Source organism: Haematobia irritans, chromosome 4 (assembly GCF_050003625.1).
Source record: "Haematobia irritans isolate KBUSLIRL chromosome 4, ASM5000362v1, whole genome shotgun sequence".
Classification (NCBI taxonomy): Eukaryota; Metazoa; Arthropoda; class Insecta; order Diptera; family Muscidae; genus Haematobia; species Haematobia irritans.
In genome coordinates, this window is record NC_134400.1 from 212,815,170 (window position 1) to 212,840,293 (window position 25,124).

The 25,124-nt window shown below is 36.4% G+C and overlaps 1 protein-coding gene across 1 annotated transcript in view; it reads right to left on the reverse strand.

Moving 5' to 3' along the window:
* The window catches only part of LOC142235975 (uncharacterized), a 123,165-nt gene that overhangs the window by 80,074 nt on the left and 17,967 nt on the right, over positions 1–25,124 (reverse strand). Inside the window, exons 3-10 of the mRNA XM_075307226.1 lie at positions 24,682–24,924; positions 20,439–20,592; positions 20,183–20,371; positions 17,894–18,069; positions 17,421–17,521; positions 5,808–6,633; positions 1,240–1,425; positions 936–1,160 (exon numbers count right to left, since the gene is read on the reverse strand). Of these exons, the coding sequence (XP_075163341.1) occupies positions 936–1,160; positions 1,240–1,425; positions 5,808–6,633; positions 17,421–17,521; positions 17,894–18,069; positions 20,183–20,371; positions 20,439–20,592; positions 24,682–24,924 (2,100 nt within the window). The remainder of the gene's footprint in view (positions 1–935; positions 1,161–1,239; positions 1,426–5,807; positions 6,634–17,420; positions 17,522–17,893; positions 18,070–20,182; positions 20,372–20,438; positions 20,593–24,681; positions 24,925–25,124) is intronic.

Sequence of the window (25,124 nt, forward strand, 5' to 3'; positions counted from 1 at the left end):
GACCGATATGGACCAATTTTGGCATGGTTATTAGCGGCCTTATACTAACAACCACGTTGCAAATTTCAACCGGATCGGATGAAATTTGCTTCTCTTAGAGCACTCGCAAGCCAAATCGGGGGATCGGTTTATATGGGGGCTATATGTAATTATGGACCGATATGGACCAACTTTTGCATGGTTGTTAGAGACCATATATTAACACCATGTACCAAATTTCAAACGGATCGGATGAAATTTGCTTCTCTTAGAGCACTCGCAAGCCAAATCGGGGGATCGGTTTATATGGGGGCTATATGTAATTATGGACCGATATGGACCAACTTTTGCATGGTTGTTAGAGACCATGTATTAACACCATGTACCAAATTTCAAACGGATCGGATGAAATTTGCTTCTCTTAGATCACTCGCAAGCCAAATTTGGGGTCCGTTTATATGGGGGCTATACGTAAAAGTGGACCGATATGGGATATATATATACTTTATGGGGTCTTAGAGCAATATTTCGATGTGTTACAAACGGAATGACAAAGTTAATATACCCCCATCCTATGGTGGAGGGTATAAAAAGCCATTGGTTGCAGTTCTCTGGTAACAACATGAAATTTACCATTTGTATGCAACACTCTTTTTCCCCAAATAAAATCACCATTATATAAAATAGCAGAATACAAATTTTTTCAAATTCAATCACGAAATTAATTGATCCTAGTTTTTAATGGAAACTTCTTCAATCACGAAAAAGTAACATAAATAATGTTATCTTTTACGGAGAACATGTATGTAATAATTTTTACGACAAAAATCTTCCAAGTTCACCGTCCAAAAATAATATTATGCTGCTAAAACATTTATGAGATGATCATATTCTTTCTCTGCACATTCGATTTAGTAGACGCATTGTTAGAATTTTCTATCACAACTTCCACTTACCATCAAACCAGCATGAATCTTCACCAATACCCGGCTTTAAATAATCCAATAAATTTGAATTCTGTACAAGAACTAACAATAACGTAAGAGCTGCTGGAATACCCCAACCATATGCCAAATATGTTAGAAAATGATTTTCTCTATTCACAATACTCTTCATTAAATCGAAATAGATGACATTTAACCAGAAATAGGAAACCACTGAGAAAAAGAATCCAGAGAAACCTAAAATGAAAAAACAAACAGGAAACAAATCAAATTCAATGATTCAAAAAATTTTTTTTCCAAGACTCTTTGTCCATACCCACAAGACTACATAAAAATCCGGATAATTGGGCATCAGATATATACATAGAGGCCAGTATAATATTGCCAATGGCCAATGAGATTAGAAAACAAAGCAAACAATTCTCTTGTAGATTACATTTTTCAGGTTTTACCAAAATCACCACAATGGTCAGAATGATAAATGTGATCGATATAACATCAGCTGTAATGGGAACAAAAAAATAAAAATTTTAAATTGATAAATTGTAAATTAAATCCCTAATGCACCCTTCGCACTACACTTTTATTCGTAGAAAATGTCTATGTCTGGTGTGTATCTTGTAATGTGTCCATAACTTAAGATTAGCTGCAGTATCAATTATGTTGCTGAACACAAATTTTAGTGCGGCCAAATTTTTGTCTCGAAAAGCTGGGCAACAACTTTATACATAGGAGGGTCAGACAAGGAGAACTGTGATATATTGTGTCAGGGATTTTGACCTTTCATCCATACATCGCAAGGTTATGAACATATGCTGGATGTTTATCAACCAAAAGAAAGCCAAGTGGGACATGTAAACGGATCGCCGCTTCAATGAGCTCCCTTTTCCCTCCCATGTTCATATTTCCCAGAGGGTGTTCCAGGACATCATCGACGCAGCAGCCGCTCGCTTCATACCCGCTCGTCGAACTGCCCAGGAGAAGTCCAACATCCCAGCAGAAGCAGAGGGACTTATAGAAGAGCATAATGAACGCCGTCCTGCTAACCGTGCAGATTCTTTAATCAGGAAGCTGAACCTAGAGATAAATAATATTGTTGACGAGCACAAGCGGAACACATGGTTAGAGCACCATGCACGGGTAAGTTGTGGTCTACAATGAGAGCCCTCTCAAACCCCGCCACAAGGGATAATGATCACCTTTGGCGACTTGACGGTGACTGATCCGAAAATATGCACGAGGTTCTTATACCGACAGTTTATTAAGCATTCCGAGAATGATAGAGCTAAAAGGAGAGCCATTCGTCGCATTCGTGATCTCAATTTACCTCCCTTCCCAATGTTCGTGTTACCCAGGGGGTGTTTCGGGACATCATCAAGACAGCAGCCGTTTGCTAGAGCGAAACGAGAGCCATTCGTCACACTCGTGGTCTCCGAGTCAGCGACATATCACAATTTACCTCTGTGTCCCTTCCCATGTTCATGTTGGGCCGAGGGTGTCCCTGTACATCATCAATACAAAATCGGCGGGACTCGCAAACGAGCGTGATGAGCGCCATCGAAATACCCCTGCTGATCTTAGATCAATGATCTGAATCCAGAGATTAGTGAGATAGTCGACGAGAACATAGTAAGACTATCTGAAGCAATGCAACCTAGACTCATGCACAGTTAGGTTGTGGTTTACACTAAGAGATTTCTCAAACCCCGCTACAAAGTATGATAGGAACCAATTCAGCTTTGGCGACGTGATGGGGATTAATCCCAAAAGATGCGTGATCACTCTCGAACCTTGCAACAAGGGATCCTAGTCACCTTTAATGATGTGTCGGTGAGATCAGTGCGGCTATTTAATGACGGTTTATTGAGCATCCCGAAAGTGACTGAGCGAAAAGGAGAGCATTGGTCACATTCGTAGTCTCCGAGCCAACCACACACCACAATTTCCCACGGCCAAAATTAGCAATATCATAAAATTTCGCAAAACCCTCCCGGTCTCTTAGCCCATTCGGAATTTATATGTTAATGTTGAAACATTTGGTAATACTGGGAGTTGACTTCTTCACCAGGTCCCTCAATTTGTCTTTGTAATTACTCATTATACCCGTTGTCTGGAAAATGGGTAGGGTGCCAAAACAATTGAGGCATTACTCCTTCTCAGCCTGGAGAATTTTCCAACTGCCAGCATGGTTTCCGTGCAGTTAACCATAGGACGGGCTCTTGACCTATCGATAGTTTTCAATACGATCAATCATGCCAGACTGTTCATGGCAGGAACCTTGGGTTCTTAATTATCTGTACGAACGCGAGTTATACCTGGAATTTAGAGATAGAAAATCTAGTCATCATAGAGAGCAACAGGGATATCCCCAAAGCGAGGTGATATCTCCAACATTCTTCAACATGTACCTATGTTCTATTCTACCCTCTTCTGACGGCGTTGAGATTGTATAATAGGCATATAACTGGGCAATCATGTCATCGTTGTTGATGACATCCATCTGATCTTACCAGCTATTTCACTCACCGACACTCTTTACGCCATGGACCGCAGAAGTAAGTATGTTAGAGTAACAGTAAGTATGTTAGCAGGAAGCAAAGCTGTCGAAGTCACATTCGACAGCTTTGCTTCCTGCCAGGAAGCTGGCTTCAGAACAGTAACGGAGTGTCTCCGCTGTACTCTTCTAGACCATTTTTATGTGGAGAGCAAGATCCTCAAAGCAGTATCTCCTGGGAGTTTATCGCAGTAACCATTCAAATCACCATCGTGTGTATAGACAACTTCCACACGGGAATGTAAGGGCTTCCCGACCTTCACCTTCACGAGATCTAGCGTTACAAAAGGGAGCATGTATGTAAGGCAGTATACCAGACCTATTTGAAAAGGAATCATGAAGATCCCTAAGCTGAAGTGGTGAGAAGCTACAAGGTTAATCCTGTCCTCGGAGTCCGACTACTGCCCGTAGTACCTTCCACGGTAGAAGGCTTGGGAGCCATTATCGTTTAGCATGTCCGCCCTGCCCCAACTAAGATCAGGCTTGGGAGTCATTATCGTTTAGTATTTCCGCCCTGTATATAAAGAGTCAAGGGTTCGATCTCAATTTCGACCAAACACCAAAAAGTTTTTCAGTGGTGGAAAATCCCCTCTCAGTTATGCTAGTGACATTTCTGAGTGTTTCAAACTTTTCCAAGTGGTTTTACTGCAACTCGGCTACAAAAAGGAAGTCCCTTGTCAATGATCTAAACATAGAATCGGGTAGCACTCATTGATAAGAGACAAGCTAATCCCATGTGGTATTACAATGTACTGAATAGTCTAAATAAGCCTGAAATAAAGGGCTGCCACTAACGTATTCTAAAATCAAGCAAATGCAGCCACCTCAATTCCTACTTATCAGTGATTGATATCAGCGTACCAGACGTGTGTCCAACGTATAATCTAGGCCCACATGACATGCGTCATCTTTTCGCTTGCCTAGCCAAACCTTCCCGACTAGCCACCAGATCACTCTGGACCCATTCCATTTTAGTTGCAGTGTTCCTCGAACTGGATGCCATCTGATGTACCAACAGCGGAACATAAAAATGGACATACACATTTTTATATCTGCACAACGAAAGATCATAATCCCTAGCATATATAAAAATAAAGGGTGATACGGTCAAAATTTGGTCAATATAAACTTGACATATTTCTTTCAATTTTGCATTTAAAAAACCTGAGCACCCCTCATTTTGAAGGTGTGTGTGTCTTGCTCTTATTTTGATTTTGGAATTCACCCTTCAGTTGTCAAAATGCCGTCCAAGCAAGAAGAGCAGCGTATCAAAATTTTGCTTGCTCATCGCGAAAATCCGAGCTACTCGCACGCAAAGCTGGCAAAATAGCTAAAAGTTGCCAAATCAACCGTTACAAATGTAATTGAAGTGTTTGGGGAACGTTTGTCGACAGCCAGGAAGTCTGGATCGGGGGGAAATCGAAAACCGGAATCCGCTGAGACGACAAAGAGAGTTGCCGGTAGTTTCAAGCGAAACCCTAACCTCTCTCTCCGAGATGCCGCAAATAAGCTGGGTGTATCGTCTACAACAGTGAATCGAGCCAAAAAACGAGCCGGACTATCGACTTACAAGAAGGTAGTGACTCCAAATCGCGATGATAAACAAAATACGACGGCCAAAGCGCGATCACGACTATGCTGACGAAGTTTGACTGCGTGATAATGGACGACGAAACCTCAAACCTGTCAAAGTTCGCAAAGAAATATCTGGTTTGGCAAGCCATCTGTACCTGTGGCTTGAAAAGCAGCATTTTCATAGCTTCCGGGACTGTCAACCAAGAAATTTACGTGAAAGAGTGTTTGAATGAACGTCTGCTGCCTTTCCTGAAGAAACACGGTTGTTCCGTACTGTTTTGGCCGGATTTGGCATCTTGCCATTACGGTAAAAAGGCCATGGAGTGGTACGCCGCCAACAACGTGCAGGTGGTTCCCAAGGACAAGAACCCTCCCAACACGCCAGAGCTCCGCCCAATTGAGAAATACTGGGCTATTGTCAAGCGGAACCTAAAGAAGACCAAAAAACTGCTAAGGACGAGCAGCAGTTCAAGGCAAACTGGCTTTCTGCGGCGAAGAAGGTGGACAAGGTGGCTGTACAAAATCTGATGGCAGGTGTCAAGCGTGAGGCCCGGCAATTCGGATTTGGAAAAGCGAAAGCCTAACTGAATATTTTTCCTGAATTTTATACTAATTGAACTTGAAAAAGAAATTTAATTTGATTTTTTAAATAAACGATTTCACCGATTTACACGCGTTTTCCCTTGACCAAATTTTGACCGTATCAACCTTTATAGTACGAACGGCGTTTAATGTTCCATTTGCATGATACTTACCCACATTATTAAAAAGTCTTGATACAGTAACTGGCTTTGTAATGGGACAAACCATAGGTGTTAAGAACCATTCACCTTTATCACCTCCCTGCACAGTTGGCTCGGGCATCATACAAAAATCTCGTTTACTTAACAAACGCAAATTGTAGTAAAGTAAGAGGGAACCATTCTCGAACAGCGACCATTTCTCATGAAGATTTGTATCGGGATCCAATGGATAGGCATTTTCACAGGGTACACCCAAGACCATAGTGAATGCTTTGGTTATGTCAACTTTTCTCCTTGTGCCATTTGCTGATATCACCTTTATTGTGTGATCAAATTTTGGCACCTCATACAAATCTGTACACTCTCGCGTATTATTCCAGATTGTCTCTTTTGTTGGATGGCAACAGAATTTAATACAATTCCTTGAATCTGGTTTGCAAACACAACCCCTGGGATGTGATTCACGGGGAATTTGTTCTCCATCATAGATGATTTCATAGTTGTAGAAGGTAACTTGTTCCGGTGGTATTATAACATCCTCTCCATAAAGATAGGAACCATTGGGGAATTTTTGGGAGTGCGTCAAATCGACCGTATCTTCAAAATTACAATAGGGTATATCCTCTGAACGATAAAGTTTTGTGCAACACAATAGAATCACAATGTTTAAAATACTGCGCAGGTACATTTTAGATCTGAAAACGAGGGGAGAGGATTTTGTAAAATTTGGTAAGAAAAATGGTTTCGCATGCGAAAAAATGCTACCCATAAACCAAAAATTTTTACTATAATCAAGATCTTTGATGGATGGATTTTTGGACTCTTGTTTACGATGACCCTGTAAGATATTCATCACAATCATGTTCAACCAGTTAACATAGTGCTACTAACATATATACCGACCATTCTATTTGATTTCTTGGTCGTCTAGACACCACAATTTGTCTTCAAATTGTCTGAAATTCAAACTCGGTATGCCGAATGTGTGTATAACGATTCATATTTTGGTATAGCGCTCATATAAACCGATCTCCCAATTTGGCTCTTGGGCTTTTTTCCGATTTTCCTGAAATTCAAAATCTAGACGTTTTGTTGATCGAAAAATGTGAATTCCGAATATGATGTGTATCGGTCCATGGTTTTGTATAACCCCCATAAAGACCGATCTCCCGACTTGCCTTCTTGGTCTTCAAATTTTTATACGATTTGTCTGAAATTCAAAATCCAGAGGTATTTTAGGTCCACAAATAGATACGCCCAATATCGTGTTTATTGAGCCATGTTTTGATATAAAACCCATATAGACCGGTCTTCCGATTAGACTTCTTGGGCTTCTAGATACCGCAATTTGTATTCGATTTGACTGAAAATCAAAATCTACAAGCGTTGTTGGTTAATACATAGGTGTGCTGAATATCGAGTGTATCGGTTCATGTTTAACTGAACACCCCCATAGAGCCCGATCTCTCTATTTGACTTCAGGAGCTTCTAGACACTGTAACTTTTTAACAGTAGAAAGAAAAGATTTGGTTAATTTTAGAAAATGTTAAATAAACCGTGTCATAAACGTCGTTATCACAAAAGTAAGAAAGTATTTATCGACAAGTTCAAAAAAAATTTGTTAGGCACAGTTATTTTTTCACTTGTTAGTTTGAAGGCAAAAATTGGACTTCAAGATGACAAAAATGTCTTTAGTGCCAAATTGGAGCATTATTGGAAAAATTTTAAGAAATTCTGAACTATTTAGTATTGGGCGTCCACAAGTCGACGTAATAAAACTTTATTTAAAAGATTCATACCTTTTGGTCGGCCCCTTTCTTACAAAAAATGCACTAATGCATAAAATTTTTGCAAATTTTTGACAAACAGGATGTTTGTGAAGAAGAAAATATATATTTTTTGTGATAAGCGTTGATTCTTTTACAGGATGTAAAAACAATTTCATAAAGACCAACTCAAAAAAAAAGTTTTTCTGTTCTGGCTAGGGAAGATCCACTTTCTACTTCTACGATAAATTAGAAGAAATTATTCGACGGACGGAGAATCGTGTATGCCTAACCACTATACACTGGGCTCCGTAGCAGTTGATGATATCAACAGACAATTATCGCTGTAGCTATCAATTATATTTATATAGCATAGTTTTTGGAGCCCACAAGCCGATGTAAAGAAACTTTATTTAACAGAAACATAAATTTAGTGGGCCACCGTGGATCACTGGTTAGCATGCCCGCCATGCATACAAAGGGTCGTGGGATCAATGTCTGCTTCGACCGAGTTGTTTCTTACATATATATTCTAACAAGTAAGGGAAGCCTAAAGTCGGGCAGCGCCGACTATATTATACCCTGCACCACTTTGTAGATCTAAATTTTCGATACCATATCACATCCGTCAAATGTGTTGGGTGCTATATATAAAGGTTTGTCCCAAATAGATACATTTAAATATCACTCGGTCTGGACAGAATTTGATAGACTTCTACAAAATCTATAGACTCAAAATTTAAGTCGGCTAATGCACTAGGGTGGAACGCAATGTTAGTAAAAGAAATATGCGAAACATTTAAATCTGAAGCAATTTTAAGGAAACTTTGCAAACGTTTTTTGTTATGATTTATCGCTCGATATATTAAGTTTAGGAAAATTAGAGTCATTTTACAACTTTTCTACTAAGCAGTGGCGATTTTACAAGGAAAATGTTGGTATTTTGACCATTTTTGTCGAAATCAGAAAAACATATATATGGGAGCTATATCTAAATCTGAACCGATTTCAACCAAATTTAGCATGCATAGCTACAATGGCAATTCTACTCCCTGTGCAAAATTTCAACTAAATCGGAGTTAAAAATTGGCCTCTGTGATCATATGAGTGTAAATCGGGCAAAAGCCATATATGGAAGATATATCTAAATCTGAACCGATTTCAATAAAATTTGGCACACTTGACAACACTACTAATTGTACTCCTAGTGCAAAATTTCACCCACATTGGGGTAAAACTCTGGCTTCTGGGACCGTATTAGTCCATATCGGGGGAAAGACATATATGGGAGCTATATCTAAATCTGAACCGATTTCAATCAAATTTACCAAACATTGATAGAATGTCAATTCTACTCTTTATGCAAAATTTCACGAAAATCGGTAGTAAATTTTGGCCTCTGTGGTCATATGAGTCTAAATCGGACGAAAGATATATATGGGAGCTATATCTAAATCTGAACCGATTTAGCTGATATTTTGCAAGTTTTTCGAAACTCATAAAATATTCGGATGTACTGAATTTGAAGAACATCGATTGATAAACACGCCAATTATGACCAGATCGGGTATAAATATATATGGCAACTATATCTAAATCTTAACCGATTTTTTCCAAAAACAATAGCGATTGTCTTTGTCCCAAAAAACGACGCTATGCCAAATTTGAGGACGATCGGACTTAAACTGCGACCTGTACTTTGCGCACAAAAAACATGAACAGACAGACAGACGGACGGACAGACAGATAGACGGACATCGCTAAAACGACTCAAAATTTAATTCTAAGACGATCGGTAACTGAGACTTTTCCTTCTTGGCGTTACATACAAATGCACAAACTTATTATACCCTGTACCACAGTAGTGGTACATGCTACTATATTATTATACCCTTCACCACTACTGTGGTACAGGGGTGTATTTGTATGTAACGCCAAGAAGGAGCAATCATAGACCAACCTTTTAGTATACGGATCGGCTTAGAATTAAATTCTGAGTCGATTTAGCGATGTCCGTCTGTATGTCTGTTGATGTATTTTTGTGTGCAAAGCACAGCTCGCAGTTTTAGTCCAATTGTCCTAGAATTTGGTATAGGGTCCTGTTTCGGCTCAAAGACGACAATCAATAGGGGATTGTGGAAAAAATCGGTTCAGATTTCGATATAGCTGTCATATATATTTATCACCGATCTGGTTATAATTAGCGTGTTTATCAACCGATCTTCGTCAAATTCAATACAACTGAATATTTTATGAGTCTCGAAAAACTTGCAAAATATCATCCAAATCGGTTCAGATTTAGATATAGCTCCCATATATAGCTTTCGCCCTATTTACACTCATTGGCCCACAGAGGCCAATCTTTTTCTCCGATTTAGTTGAAATTTTGCATAGGGAGTAGAATTAGCATTGTAACTATGCGTGCCAAATTTGGTTGAAATCGGTTCAGATTTGAATATATCTCCCATTTTCCTTTTAAAATCGCCATTGCTTAGTCGAAAAGTTGTAAAAATGACTCTAATTTTCCTAAACTTCTAATACATATATATCGCGCTATAAATCATAAATAAACTTTTGCGAAGTTTCCTTAAAATTGCTTCAGATTTAAATGTTTCCCATATTTATACCCTGCGCCACACTGTGGAACAGGGTATTATAAGTTATTGCATATGTTTGTAACACCCAGAAGGAGACGAGATAGACACATGGTGTATTTGGCAATAATGCTCAGGGTGGGTCCCTGAGTCGATATAACCATGTCCGTCTGTCCGTCCGTCCGTCTGTCTGTGAACACATTTTTGTGATCAAAGTCTAGGTCGCAATTTACGTCCAATCGCCTTCAAATTTGGCACATGTTCCTAATTTGGGTCAGGATAGAATCCTATTGATTTTGGAAGAAATCGGTTCAGATTTAGATATAGCTCCCACATATATCTTTCGCCCGATATGCACTAATATGGACCCAGCAGCCAGAATTTTATACCGATTTGCTTGAAATTTTGTACAAACATAACACTTAGTCGTGTAGTCAAGTGCGCAAAATTTGATTGAAATCGGTTCAGATTTAAACATAGCTCCCATATATATCTTTCGCCCGATATGGACTTATATGGCTCCCGAAGCCAGATGTTTTGGCCGAATTTGGTTGAAATTTTGCACTAGGAGTACAATTAGTAGTAAAGTCAAGTATAACGATAGTCTTAGAATTAAATTCTGAGTCGATTTAGCGATGTCCGTCTGTCTGTCCGTCCGTCTGCCTGTCTGTCTGTTCATGTATTTTTGTGCGCAAAGTATAGGTCGCAGTTTAAGTCCGATCATCCTCAAATTTGGCATAGGGTCGTTTTTTGGGACAAAGACAATCGCTATTGATTTTGGGAAAAATCGGTTCAGATTTAGATATAGCTGCCATATATATTTATCCCCGATCTGGTCATAATTGGCGTGTTTATCAACCGATGTTCTTCAAATTCAGTACATCAGAATATTTTATGAGTCTGGAAAAACTTGCAAAATATCAGCTAAATCGGTTTAGATTTACATATAGCTCCCATATATACCTTTCGTCCGATCTAGACTCATATGACCACAGAGGCCAAAGTTTACTACCGATTTTCGTAAAATGTTGCATACAGAGTAGAATTGACATTCTACCAATGTTTGGTAAATTTGATTGAAATCGGTTCAGATTTAGATATAGCTCCCATATATATATTTCCCCCGATATGGACTAATACGGTCCCAGAAGCTAGACTTTTACCCCGATTTCGTTGAAATTTTGCACTAGGAGTACAATTAGTAGTATAGTCTAGTGTGCCAAATTTTCTTGAAATCGGTTCAGATTTAGATATAGCTCCCATATATATCGTTCGCCCGATTTACACTCATATGACCACAGTGTCCAATCTTTTACTCCGATTTAATTGAAATTTTGCACAGGGAGTAGAATTAGTATTGTAGCTGTGCGTGCCAAATTTGGTTGAAATCCGTTCAGATTTAGATATAGCTCCCATATAAAGCTTTCGCCCGATTTACACTCATATGACCACAGAGGCCAATTTTTTGTTCCGATTTAGTTGAAATTTTGCACAGGGAGTAGAATTAGCATTGTAGCTGTGCGTGCCAAATTTGGTTGAAATCCGTTCAGATTTAGATATAGCTCCCATATAAAGCTTTCGCCCGATTTACACTCATATGACCACAGAGGCCAATTTTTAACTCCGATTTAGTTGAAAATTTGCACAGGGAGTAGAATTAGCATTGTTGCTATGCGTGCCAAATTTGATTGAAATCGGTTCAGATTTAGATATATCTCCCATATATATCTTTCGCCCGATTTACACTCATATGACCACAGAGGCAAATTTTTAACTCCGATTTAGTTGAAATTTTGCACAGGGAGTAGAATTAGTATTGTAGCTATGCGTGCCAAATTTGATTGAAATCGGTTCAGATTTAGATATAGCTCCCATATATATGTTTTTCTGATTTCGACAAAAATGGTCAAAATACCAACATTATCCTTGTAAAATCACCACTGCTTAGTCGAAAAGTTGTAAAAATGACTCTAATTTTCCTAAACTTCTATACATATATATCGAGCGATAAATCATAAATAAACTTTTGCGAAATTTCCTTAAAATTGCTTCAGATTTAAATGTTTCACATATTTATTATACCCACCACCATAGAATAGTGACGGGGGTATAATAAGTTTGTCATTCCGTTTGTAACACATCGAAATATCGATTTCCGACTATATAAAGTATATATATTCTTGATCAGGGAGAAATTCTAAGACGATATAACGATGTCCGTCTGTCCGTCTGTCCGTCTGTCTGTCTGTCTGTCTGTCTGTCTGTCTGTTGTAATCACGCTACAGTCTTCAATAATGAAGCAATCGTGCTGAAATTTTGCACAAGCTCGTCTTTTGTCTGCAGGCAGGTCAAGTTCGAAGATGGGCTATATCGGTCCATGTTTTGATATAGTCCCCATATAAACCGACCTCCCGATTTGGGGTCTTGGGCTTATAGAAATCGTAGTTTTTATCCAATTTGCCTGAAATTTGAAATCTGGAGGTATTTTATGACCATAAAGAGGTGTGCCAAAAATGGTGAGTATCGGTCCACGTTTTGGTATAGCCCCCATATAGACCGATCTCCCGATTTTACTTCTTGGGCTTATAGAAACCGCAGTTTTTATTCAATTTACCTGAAATTGGAAATCTAGAGGTATTGTAGGACCACAAATACGTGTGCCAAAAATTGTGAGTATCGGTCCATATTTTGGTATAGCCCCCATATAGACCGATCTCCCGATTTTACTTCTTGGGCTTATAGAAAACGCAGTTTTTATTCAATTTACCTGAAATTGGAAATCTAGAGGTATTGTAGGACTACAAATACGTGTGCCAAAAATTGTGAGTATCGGTCCATATTTTGGTATAGCCCCCATATAGACCGATCTCCCGATTTTACTTCTTGGGCTTATAGAAATCGCAGTTTTTATTAAATTTACCTGAAATTGGAAATATAGAGGTATTGTAGGACCACAAATACGTGTGCCAAAAATTGTGAGTATCGGTCCATATTTTGGTATAGCCCCCATATAGACCAATCTCCCGATTTGGGGTCTTGGGCTTATAGAAACCGTAGTTTTTATCCAATTTGTCTGAAATTGGAAATCTAGAGGTATTTTAGGACCATAAAGAGGTGTGCCGAAAATGGTGAGTATCGGTCCATATTTTGGTATAGCCCCCATATAGATCGATTTCCCAATTTTACTTCTTGGGCTTCTAGAATCCGAAGTTTTTATCCTATTTGCCTGAAATTGGAAATCTAGAGGTATTTTCGGGTCACAAAGAGGTGTGCCGAAAATGGTGAGTATCGGTCCATATTTTAGTATAGCCCCCATAAGAACGATCTCCCGATTTAACTCCTTGGGTTTCTAGACACCTTAGTTTTTATCTGATATGCCTGAAATTGTAAATATTCTGCTATTTTAGGCTCACAAAAACGTGTATCGGATTAAGTTTTTATCGGTCCATTTGGTAATGCCTCCATATAGACCGACTTCACTTCTTGAGGGTGTAGAAGGCGCACTGATCATGAAAATTGCTTGAAACTCAATGTAAAATTTCCAGATTTTACTTCTACAGATTTAAGATTTCAAATCAAGACGTTATTTTATAATTTTCTTGCACACTTACAAGAGATGTTAATGATTCCTCTAAAACTCAAACAAAAATGGTTCTTATAAATCCAGAATCTGATATAGTCTTCATAGGTGAAATCTTTAAATTTATCTTTAAATTTATCCTCAAGTCCTCAAGCCCTCCTGAAATTTCAAAGGAAACCCTAATATTTGGTTCATGGTGGTGGGTATTTAAGATTCGGCCCGGCCGAACTTACTGCTGTATATACTTGTTTTTTACTAACATTGTGTTCCACCCTAGTGCAGCCGACTTAAATTTTCAGTCTATAGATTTTGTAGAAGTCTATCAAATTCTGTCCAGATCGAGTGATATTTAAATGTATGTATTTGGCACCCAACACATTTGACCGATGTGATATGGTATCGAAAATTTAGATCTACAAGGTGGTGCAGGGTTTAGACTTTCCTTACTTGTTTTTTACTGGAATACTACCAAATTAGATTTTTACTACGAAATCTCCAAAAGTGTCTTATTTCAAATTTAAGGCAAGAAAATATCAGTGCTTGATATAAACGAAATGAACTGTGATTTTGTAATATTTTTGTTTTGTTTTTTTTTTTGGTTTTATTGCAAAAATAACAAATTTTTAATATAAAGGAATTTTTCATTTCGTTTACTAATTTACGCAAAATTCTAATGAACAATTAATATCATATTCTACACATTAGTTGACTTTTAGTGCTAGATTTCCGTTGAAAATATATGCCAACTTAACTTCACTATTATGGTAATATGTGTTTTTTTTCTCTCTGCACATATAAAGCGCATAAAAAAATTCACTGTTTTGATTTGTATCTTCGGTCACATTGAAAATACCACAATAAGTACCGGTAAACGATATTTGAAATGTAAATATTATGCAAAACACGTTTGTCACTCAATTCGCCCGCCGCCTTAGAAATTCCGATTGATTTTGTCACTTTTTTGGATTCTGATAAGAGGGGTATTCTCTTCTAATATGGTCTGTCGATATCATCACCTTTTGTTGGTCTTATTAGTTTTTGTTGTCGTCTTATCTTTGGTTTGGTTTGGCAAACAATCGTGGCACACACCGGAAAATGGTTTTGATTCATAATCTCAGATATATTTTTGGGTGTGATTACCTCACTGGTCCACAAAAGTAACGAAAAAAAAAAACGGAGCAGATAAAACTTGATGGCTGTGTTCGTTTACCTTGGATTGAAAATCATGTTTTTCCCTTCACGTAGTTTTATGTTGCTTATGTTTTTTTTTCTCTTAGTTATGATATATTAGCCTTGGTTTATGTGGAAATGTAATGTAATCATTTCGCCCTTTTGATCTTTGTTCCAATTTAAAATCTGCCTACCTCAGTCTTCAATTAGAGCATTACTTAAAGTTTTATTTTTATTCTAAGCTATTATTAAATATCATTTCTAAACGCTTAACAATGGTTGATTATAAGTAGCCGTACTTGTGTTTTTATTTTCTGTTACTGAATTTAATCGCCCACCAGTATGTTCACAGTGGCTTTAATCCAACTCGCTCTCAACGCATGTATTCGTAAGCCCGATGTACTTTTGACCACAACCGCTTCAGTTCAGGTTTGAATTAAAACTAAAAGCTTTTATCCATACTTCTTCTTAGCATACCTGAGATTTGTTGTTAACATAATACGAGTATGGTATTTAGCAGCTACAGAGTAGAGCAGCGAAAATCTCTCTAAGTTTTCTTAATATTGTTGTTGTCCATTGGTTGGTTTCACTCTATTGCATAGAGGAAAATGAGGCAGAAGCCAAGCTCTCTGTTTTGAAATTGCTTTTGTTTATTGATATGACGTCATATCTTATAGATGTTTTATGCCACCTTGCACAATGGGGTTAAATATAAAAAAGTATATATGGCCGAAAGTTCAGCCAGGCCGTGGGTTCAATCCCTGCTCCGACCTAAAATTTATTATTATAGAAAATTTTGTCTAAATTTTATAACTATACAAAATTTTGTCAAAATTTTATTATTATAGAAAATTTTGTCAACATTTTATTATTATAGAAAATTTTGTCAACATTTTATTATTATAGAAAATTTTGTCAAAATTTTATTATTATGGAAAATTTTGTCAAAATTTTATAACTATACAAAATTTTGTCAAAACTTTATTATTATAGAAAATTTTGTCAACATTTTATTATTATAGAAAATTTTGTCAAAATTTTATTATTATAGAAAATTTTGTCAAAATTTTATTACTATACAAAATTTTGTCAAAATTTTATTATTATAGAAAATTTTGTCAAAATTTTATTACTATACAAAATTTTGTCAAGATTTTATTTCTTTAGAAAATTTTGTCAAAATTTTATTTCTATACAAAATTCTGTCTAAATTTTTTTACTATACAAAATTTTGTCAAGATTTTATTTCTTTAGAAAATTTTGTCAAAATTTTATTTCTATACAAAATTCTGTCAAAATTTTATTACTATACAAAATTTTGTCAAGATTTTATTTCTTTAGAAAATTTTGTCAAAAACATCTAATACATATCTATTGACTCACGCACAGAAAAAACATGTTTGGACATGTTTGCCGCATCCATTTAATGCTGATCAAAGACAATAAACTCTAGGAAGATAGGAAATTGGCTACTGAGGAGATCAAACCATTTACCGTGTTAGTTTCATACTCGAACCAAACGCGTATACGACAAGTATTGACATATCATTAAAATGCAACTAAAAATAAATTAAGTGCACGAAATAAATTTCCATAAAGGGGAAAATGTAATTTTTTTGTTGTAGCCTAAAATTTAGCATTGTTTCATTAAGAAAATTAAGTTTTTCATTTAAAAAATAAAAACGAAAAATAAATAAAAAATTACAAACATGTATGGAACTAACATGGTAAATGCAACATTTGGTATGACGCAAGCCAATTTCCTATCTTATTGTCTTTGATGCTGATCTAGAGCATGTAATTGTCGCGAAAACCATGTATTTTGTAAAAATAATTTTCGAGCGGAGAAAAATATATGTTGGCAATAAGCATTTAAATGGTTCTCAAATGCGGCAAACATGTTCTATTATTTAAATGTCAGAATTTGAGGCCATTACATGGTCGGGAAAATCACGTACTTGATCATGATCACCTCAAACATGTTTTAAGAGCAAAATGTTTTTTTTTTCGTGGTGACCATGTAACATGGTTTTCGCAACCATGTTATTTTCTCGGAAATCATGTATCTGATTTCGGCAAGCAGGTTATATTTGACGAGAAAATAACATTTTAGTGACAAACATGTTACATGGTCACCATACGAAAATAACATTTTGCTCTTGAAACATGTTTGAGGTGATCATATTCCTTCTCTGCGTGTGCTTTAATTTTTTAAATCAAGTTAATAAAACGAAAGTTGCAAAAATTTAATTTTAAATTCATCACATTCAGTTCGTCCTCAATTTCTTGAAATTTTCGTTTATTAACTTATTCTAAACATTAAAATTGGAAAGAGATGAGATCATCGACGTGCTGCTGATGAGTACTTGAAAGAAATCGGGCGCTCGATTTTGAATTCAGTGTAAAACCAAGATATTTTCCTTAGTTTGAAAAAGTCACTTGTTCATTGCCTATTTTTAGGGGTTTGTATCGTGAGACACTTTTTTCGCAAAGTCCCCCGAAAACATGGGTTTACCTTATTTAAAGACGCCTGGTGCTTATGTACGGATACATCTGTAGTTTTTCCAGTTGACATTGGAAAAATCGTCTCATGGATTGTTTCAGCTGTAGCTAAGTCTGTATGCATGAGAGAATATTCCAGTAATTTTTGGAATCTTTGATTTATTTCGAACACTCTGAAAATCGGTCATTTGTCTAAAATAAAAATTTTCACAATATATGTGATATATGGCAGAGACTGTTGGTCTGAGAAGCATAACTATTTCATATATATGGTATATACATTTACCTGAATATTAAATTTATTACGAGCAATAGAAATCGAAATTTATTACGTTTAGCAAACTTAATTCATTTATTCCATAGAAAAATTATAAATTCAAAAATAGTTGTTATAAATTCAAAAATAGTTGTTATCTATGACTATATTAAACAATATTTATAATAAAATATTCGCTCAGTTCTTGGAACAAATTTAAATGTGAACTTATCGTACAACACTGGTAACAAGCAAAGGGGAAGTAGATGGACTATCGATTACATCACCTGCATTCGGGACCTTATCGGTTTGCAGCTTCAATTCACAGTGGGCTGGCAAGTTGCTAGATTGATTCCCAGTGGGCGTGTCATCAAGTTGAGTCACAAATTCACTGCTGCCTAGGTATCTATCGCGTACATTCAAGCATGCAAATATCAAGAAAGAAAAATCACCAAAGAAATTTTCTATTAAAACAAATTTTATATAATAATAAGAAGCAAACATTATTTAAAAAAATTTATTTCAATCAATTTTTAAATCAAAGCAATAATCAAAGACACAATATAATTGAACCAATTATTTTTTTCTTAAAATTAAATATTAACAAGCATATACGGCCCGATAATTCGTCCAGGCCGAATTTTTTGTACACAAAACAAAAAAAAAACAAGTATATACGGCCGTAAGTTCGGCCAGGCCGAATCTTATGTACCCTCCACCATGGATTGCGTAGAAACTTCTACGAAAGACTGTCATCCACAATCGAATTACTTGGGGTGTGGTATCTTAAAACTTCCCAGCAAAAAAATTTGGAAGTTCTTCCAAAGGCACAACTTTAAAAGCACTTCCAGAAGATGCACTCCCAATTATGTTCTTTATTTTAACTACCTAGGAAGCTCTTTTAATTTAATTTTTTATAACTTGGGTTTTTCATACTTTTAATAGGTAATTTTAACTTTTTTGTTTCAAATAGGTTAAAAAATGAGTAAGAATTCATAACAATCAAATCATTTAAATTTTGTCGAAAAAAAATCTAAATCCAATCTGAAAAAATGTAAATTTTTAAAAATATTGTATGTCAAACGTTTCCGACAAGCGTTAGAATCCATTAAAAATTATAAAAAATTATAAAAACTATTTATTTGACAAAATATAACAGAATTTGTTAATTTACATCCAAAACATTGAATTCGGATCACACCTAAAGAAGTGATGCAAATTCAGTGCAACGGCTGTTGAAATGGAGGACTTCCGTCCTATGACAAGCCCATGTTAAATTCATCGCTTCTGCGTCAATTTTGCACCAATTCCGGATCCAAAAAGAACATTTTCATTACTTTTTTGGCGACGCTTTTTTTGCTGGGTTCTTAACATCGTTTTCTAAATTGTGAGTTAGTCCATACGTGGTTAATATTAGACAAAAAAGTGGTTAATATTAGTTAAAAAAAGTTAGTCTACAAATAATTACGAATCGACATGAACTTTTGCACAGTACGTAGAGAGCCAGAATTGAAATATGGGGGTCGTTTATATGGGGGCTAGAATTATGAACTTGATATGGACCAATTTTTGTGTGATTGGGGTCGATTTATCTGAGGTCTATATATAACTATAGACCGATACGGACCTAGTTAGACAAGGTTGTTAACGGCCATATAACATACTAGCACAATGTACCAAATTTCAGCTGACTCGGATGAAATTTGCTCCTCCAAGAGGCTCCAAAACCAAATTTAGGGATCGGTTTATATGGGGGCTATATATGATAATGGGCTGATATGGACCAATTTTTGCATGGTTGTTAGAGACCATATACTAACACCATGTACCAAGTTTCAACCGGATCGGATGAAATTTGCTTCTCTTAGAGCAATCGCAAGCCAAATTTGGGGGTCCGTTGATATGGGGGCTATACGTAAAAGTGGACCGATATGGCCCATTTGCAATACCATCCGACCTACATCAATAACAACTACTTGTGCCAAGTTACAAGTCGATAGCTTGTTTCGTTCGGAAGTTAGCGTGATTTCAACAGACGGACGGACGGACGGACGGACATGCTCAGATCGACTCATAATTTCACCACGACCCAGAATATATATACTTTATGGGGTCTTAGAGCAATATTTCGATGTGTTACAAACGGAATGACAAAGTTAATATACCCCCATCCTATGGTGGAGGGTATAAAAATACTTAGATCCAATGATTTTTACCTTCCCTTGATTCCGAGCCAAAGATGTGTCTTCTTTAAAATAAAGACATTTTTAGCGACCAAATTTAAAGTCGATAGCTTGTTTCGTTCGAAAGTTGGATTGATTTGCACAGACGGAGGGACATTGCTAGATCGACTCAGAATTTCACAATGACTCAGAATATACATATTTTATGCGGTCTGAGACCAATATTTCGATGTGTTACAAATGACATGACAAACTCAACTTAGTACAATTATTATTTCAATTTTCGTTATTGAATAAAATTTAAATGTTCAAATTCCGTGATTTATGACAACTTACTTCCTTTTCAAAATCGGCCTACAAACCAGAACATAGAATATCAAGGGACCCTCGGCTATACAAATACTCTCAGCTATATAAACTATTATCGGGCTTGGATTAAGAGTCTGCAAATCGAGTAGATATACATAAAATTTAGCTCCAAATGACGCAGATATAATTGCTAAGAGTAGCAAATGAAGATAGAGGCTGAAAAACCAAAATAATTACATTAAATTTTAATTTAATTTTAGTAAATTTTATATTAATCAATTACCTTCTCTCCACTACATATATATAGCTCCGAGATTGTTCATATTTCTTTATATATGGCAATTCCTTTAATAATGCTAATAAACAAAAAATAATGTTGATACCAATTATCAGGGAATTTAATCCAAAATAGTAAAGAATTCCGGCCCAACCGTAAGCTGGAATAAAATAGAAAAAAATTATGGACACCATACACAGAAAAAACTATCACCAAAAATTGTGAAATCAAATTAAACAAGTATATACGGCCGTAAGTTCGGCCAGGCCGAAGCTTATGTACCCACCACCATTGATTGCGTAGAAACTTCTTCTAAACACTGCCATCCACAATCGAATTACTTGGGTTGCGGTAACGCTTGCCGATGGCAAGCTATCTTAAAACCTCCTAACACCGTCTTCTAAATTGTAAGTAAGTCCATACGTTGTATATATTAAATTAAAAAAGACCGATTAAATACGTATATAATTCAGTTTGACAAAATTTTCTATAGAAATAAAATTTTAACAAAAATTTTCTACAGCAATAAAATGTTAACAAAATTTTCTATAGAAATAGAATTTTAACAAAATTTTCTACCGAAATAAAATGTTGACAAAATTTTCTATAGAAATAAAGTTTTGCCAATTTATCTATAGAAATGAAATTTTCCAAAATTTTCTATAGAAATAAAATTTTAACAAAATTTTCCATAGAAATAAAATTTTAACAACATTTTCTATAGATATAAAATTTTTAAAAAAATTTTTATAGAAATAAAATTTTTACAAAATTTTCTATAGAAATAAAATTTTGGTAGATTATTTTTGGCTCGAGTGGCAACCATGATTATGAACCGATATGGACCAATTTTTGTGTGATTGGGGATCGGCTATATATAAAGGGTGATACGGTCAATATTTGGTCAAGGGAAAACGCGTGTAAATCGGTGAAATCGTTTATTTAAAAAATCAAATTAAATTTCAAGTTCAATTAGTATAAAATTCAGGAAAAATATTCAGTTAGGCTTTCGCTTTTCCAAATCCGAATTGCCGGGCCTCACGCTTGACACCTGCCATCAGATTTTGTACAGCCACCTTGTCTACCTTCTTCGCCGCAGAAAGCCAGTTTGCCTTGAACTGCTGCTCGTCCTTAGCAGTTTTTTTGGTCTTCTTTAGGTTCCGCTTGACAATAGCCCAGTATTCCTCAATTGGGCGGAGCTCTGGCGTGTTGGGAGGGTTCTTGTCCTTGGGAACCACCAGCACGTTGTTGGCGGCGTACCACTCCATGGCCTTTTTACCGTAATGGCAAGATGCCAAATTCGGCCAAAACAGTACGGAACAACCGTGTTTCTTCAGGAAAGGCAGCAGACGTTTATTCAAACACTCTTTCACGTAAATTTCTTGGTTGTCAGTCCCGGAAGCTATGAAAATGATGCTTTCCAAGCCACACCCAGCAAAAACTAGGTAACCACATCTCATTACAATTGACATTACCAGGAGTAAAGCTGTCATTACACGTTGCATTACATTGCGGCGAGTTATAATGACCAACTTGTAATGACAAAAATAAATACTTCTCGGTAATTTTCGAATTGTTATTCTCAAATTTTTAGGCAGTTGTAGTTAATATAATTATTGACATAATCAAGCACTTACATAAAAAATCAAAAAGAATATGTAATGTAAAGGCAATTCTGAAAATTTTGCCGTTAAGAATTTTTTATCACAAATATTTCATAATAATTGTGTTTAATGGCATTATCACATTATGTTTTAAATAAATGCTTTCTTATACCTCATTGACATTACACTTCCAAAATGCGCTTAAACTAAATTTCAAATGCCATTTGCCTTATAAAAAAGAGACTTAAAATCCATTTTTGGTAGATTTCGAACCTTATGTGAATTGGTTATTGGATATATTATAACGTAATTCACGAATCCAACTCCCTTAAACAACCTACATTTATTTCTATTTTAAGTGTGAAATTAATTTGAGTGTAATCTTATTTAGATTATTTATTAGATTTTTTGTTTATTTATACAATATTCTATTTCTATTCAAGTAGTTCTCCTATTACAGCACCACTCGCCATATTTTGATCCATTGTAATCGGCGATAGAAATCAATATTTTCGAGATTTGGTTGCCTGAGACAATAAGTGGCTATTTTGCAAGCTTTGGTGTATCTACGAATAAGTCATTACATATTAGGCGATTATATGCTTAAATGCACTACTTATTTTATGGCCGAAAGTATGCCTGGGGAGAAGTACTTTCCTCCTAGGACATGCGTATGTAAATGTAATCCGAAGCGATGCCAATTAATAAGTGGTTATTAATTTTTAAATAGGCTTACCTACAAGATTACCGGGTAATGAGAGTTTTTGCTGGGCAGGTACAGATGGCTTGCCAAACCAGATATTTCTTTGCGAACTTTGACAGTTTTATGTGCTTGAAAATATCTGCTACCTTTCCCCTTCCTTTTGCCGTATAAAACTCCTGTCCCGGAAGCTGCTTGTAGTCGGCTTTGACGTAGGTTTCGTCGTCCATTACCACGCAGTCAAACTTCGTCAGCATCGTCGTGTACAGCCTCCGGGATCGCGCTTTGACCGTCGTATTTTGTTTGTCATCGCGATTTGGAGTCACTACCTTCTTGTCGATAGTCCGGCTCGTTTTTTGGCTCGATGCACGGTTGTAGACGATACACCCAGTTTATTTGCGGCATCTCGGAGAGAGAGAGGTTAGGGTTTCGCTTGAAACTACCGGCAACTCTCTTTGTCGTCTCAGCGGCTTCCGGTTTTCGATTTCCCCCCGATCCAGACTTCCTGGCTGTCGACAAACGATCCCCAAACACTTTAATTACATTTGTAACGGTTGATTTGGCAACTTTTAGCGATTTTGCCAGCTTTGCGTGCGAGTAGCTCGGATTTTCGCGATGCGCGAGCAAAATTTTGATACGCTGCTCTTCTTGCTTGGACGGCATTTTTACAACTGAAGAGTGAATTCCAAAATCAATTTAAATGCAAAATTGAAAGAAATACGTCAAGTTTATATTGACCAAATTTTGACCGTATCACCCTTTAGAAATAAAATTTTGACAAAATTTTCTATAGAAATAAAATTTTGACAAAATTTTCTAAAGAAATAAAATTTTGGTAGATTATTTTTGGCTCGAGGGGATTGGGGATCGGCTATATATAACGATAGAGCAATTTTGCAATGGTTCTTAGCGGCCATATACTAACACTACGTTCCACATTTGAACCGGATCGGGTGAAATTTGCTTCTCTTTGAGGCTCCGCAACCAAAATCTGGGGATCGGTTTATATGGGGGCTATATATAATTATGGACCGATGTGGACCAATTTTTGCATGGTTGTTAGAGACCATATACCAACATCATGCACTAAATTTCAGCCTGATCGGATGAAATTTGTTTCTCTTTGAGCCTCCACAAGCCAAATCTGGGGATCGCTTTATATGGGGGCTAAATACAATTATGGACCGATGTGGACCAATTTTAGCATGGTTGTTAGAGACCATATAACAATACCATGTACCAAATTTCAGCAGGATCGGATGAAATATGCTTCTCTTTGAGGCTCCGCAAGCCAAATCTGGGGATCGGTTTATATGGGAGCTATATATAATTATGGACCGATGTGGACCAATTTTTGCATGGTTGTTAGAGACCATATACCAAAACTATGTACCAACTTTCAGCCGGATTGGATGAAATTTGTTTCTCTTTGAACCTCCGCAAGCCAAATCTGGCGATCGGTTTATATGGGGGCTATATATAATTATGGACCGATGTGGACCAATTTTAGCATGGTTGTTAGTGACCATATACCAAAACCATGTACAGCCGGATCGGATGAAATATGCTTCTGTTAGGGGCTCCGCACACCAAATCTGAGGGTCCCTTTATATGGAGGCTATACGTAAAAGTGGATCCATATGGCCCATTTGCAATACCATCTGACCTACATCAATAACAACTACTTGTGCCAAGTTTCAAGTCGATAGCTTGTTTCGCGCGGAAGTTAGCGTGATTTCAACAGACGGACATGCTTAGATCGACTCAGAATTTCACCACGACCCAGAATATATACTTTGTGGGGTCTTAGACCAATATTTCGATGTGTTACAAACGGAATTATAAAGTTAATATACCCCCTATTCTATGGTGGAGGGTATAAAAATATATTGACCACAAGCAAGATTAACCAAATAGACAAAACAAATCACAAATTGTATCTTACATGGCCACCAACAATAATCCTCATCCATATGCGGTTGAATTTGATGGGGTGCATCCTTTACGATGAAAAATACTAAAATCGTTGTTATAACCACTGGAATGCCCCATCCATATTCTGAATAATTGAGCAGACGTCTCCTTTCATTGAATATGGCTATAAATGTTTTGGAGGTTCGCCATATGTCATAACTTATGAGGGTAAGCCAAATAAAACTGCATTCCAGCAATAAATGGGCGATAAGTCCTGAAAAATATCAACGACATCTTAGTAATGATAACAATAAATGTACACTGAGCTTTGTTAATATATCTCAAACAAATAATGAAAATTCGATAAATGACATGGGTTCTAATTTGAATTTTATAGAAAGTACAGTAAACAAAAAATATCGACCTAATATGAAAGATAATGCAATGTGAATTTTATGTGGTACACAATTTACA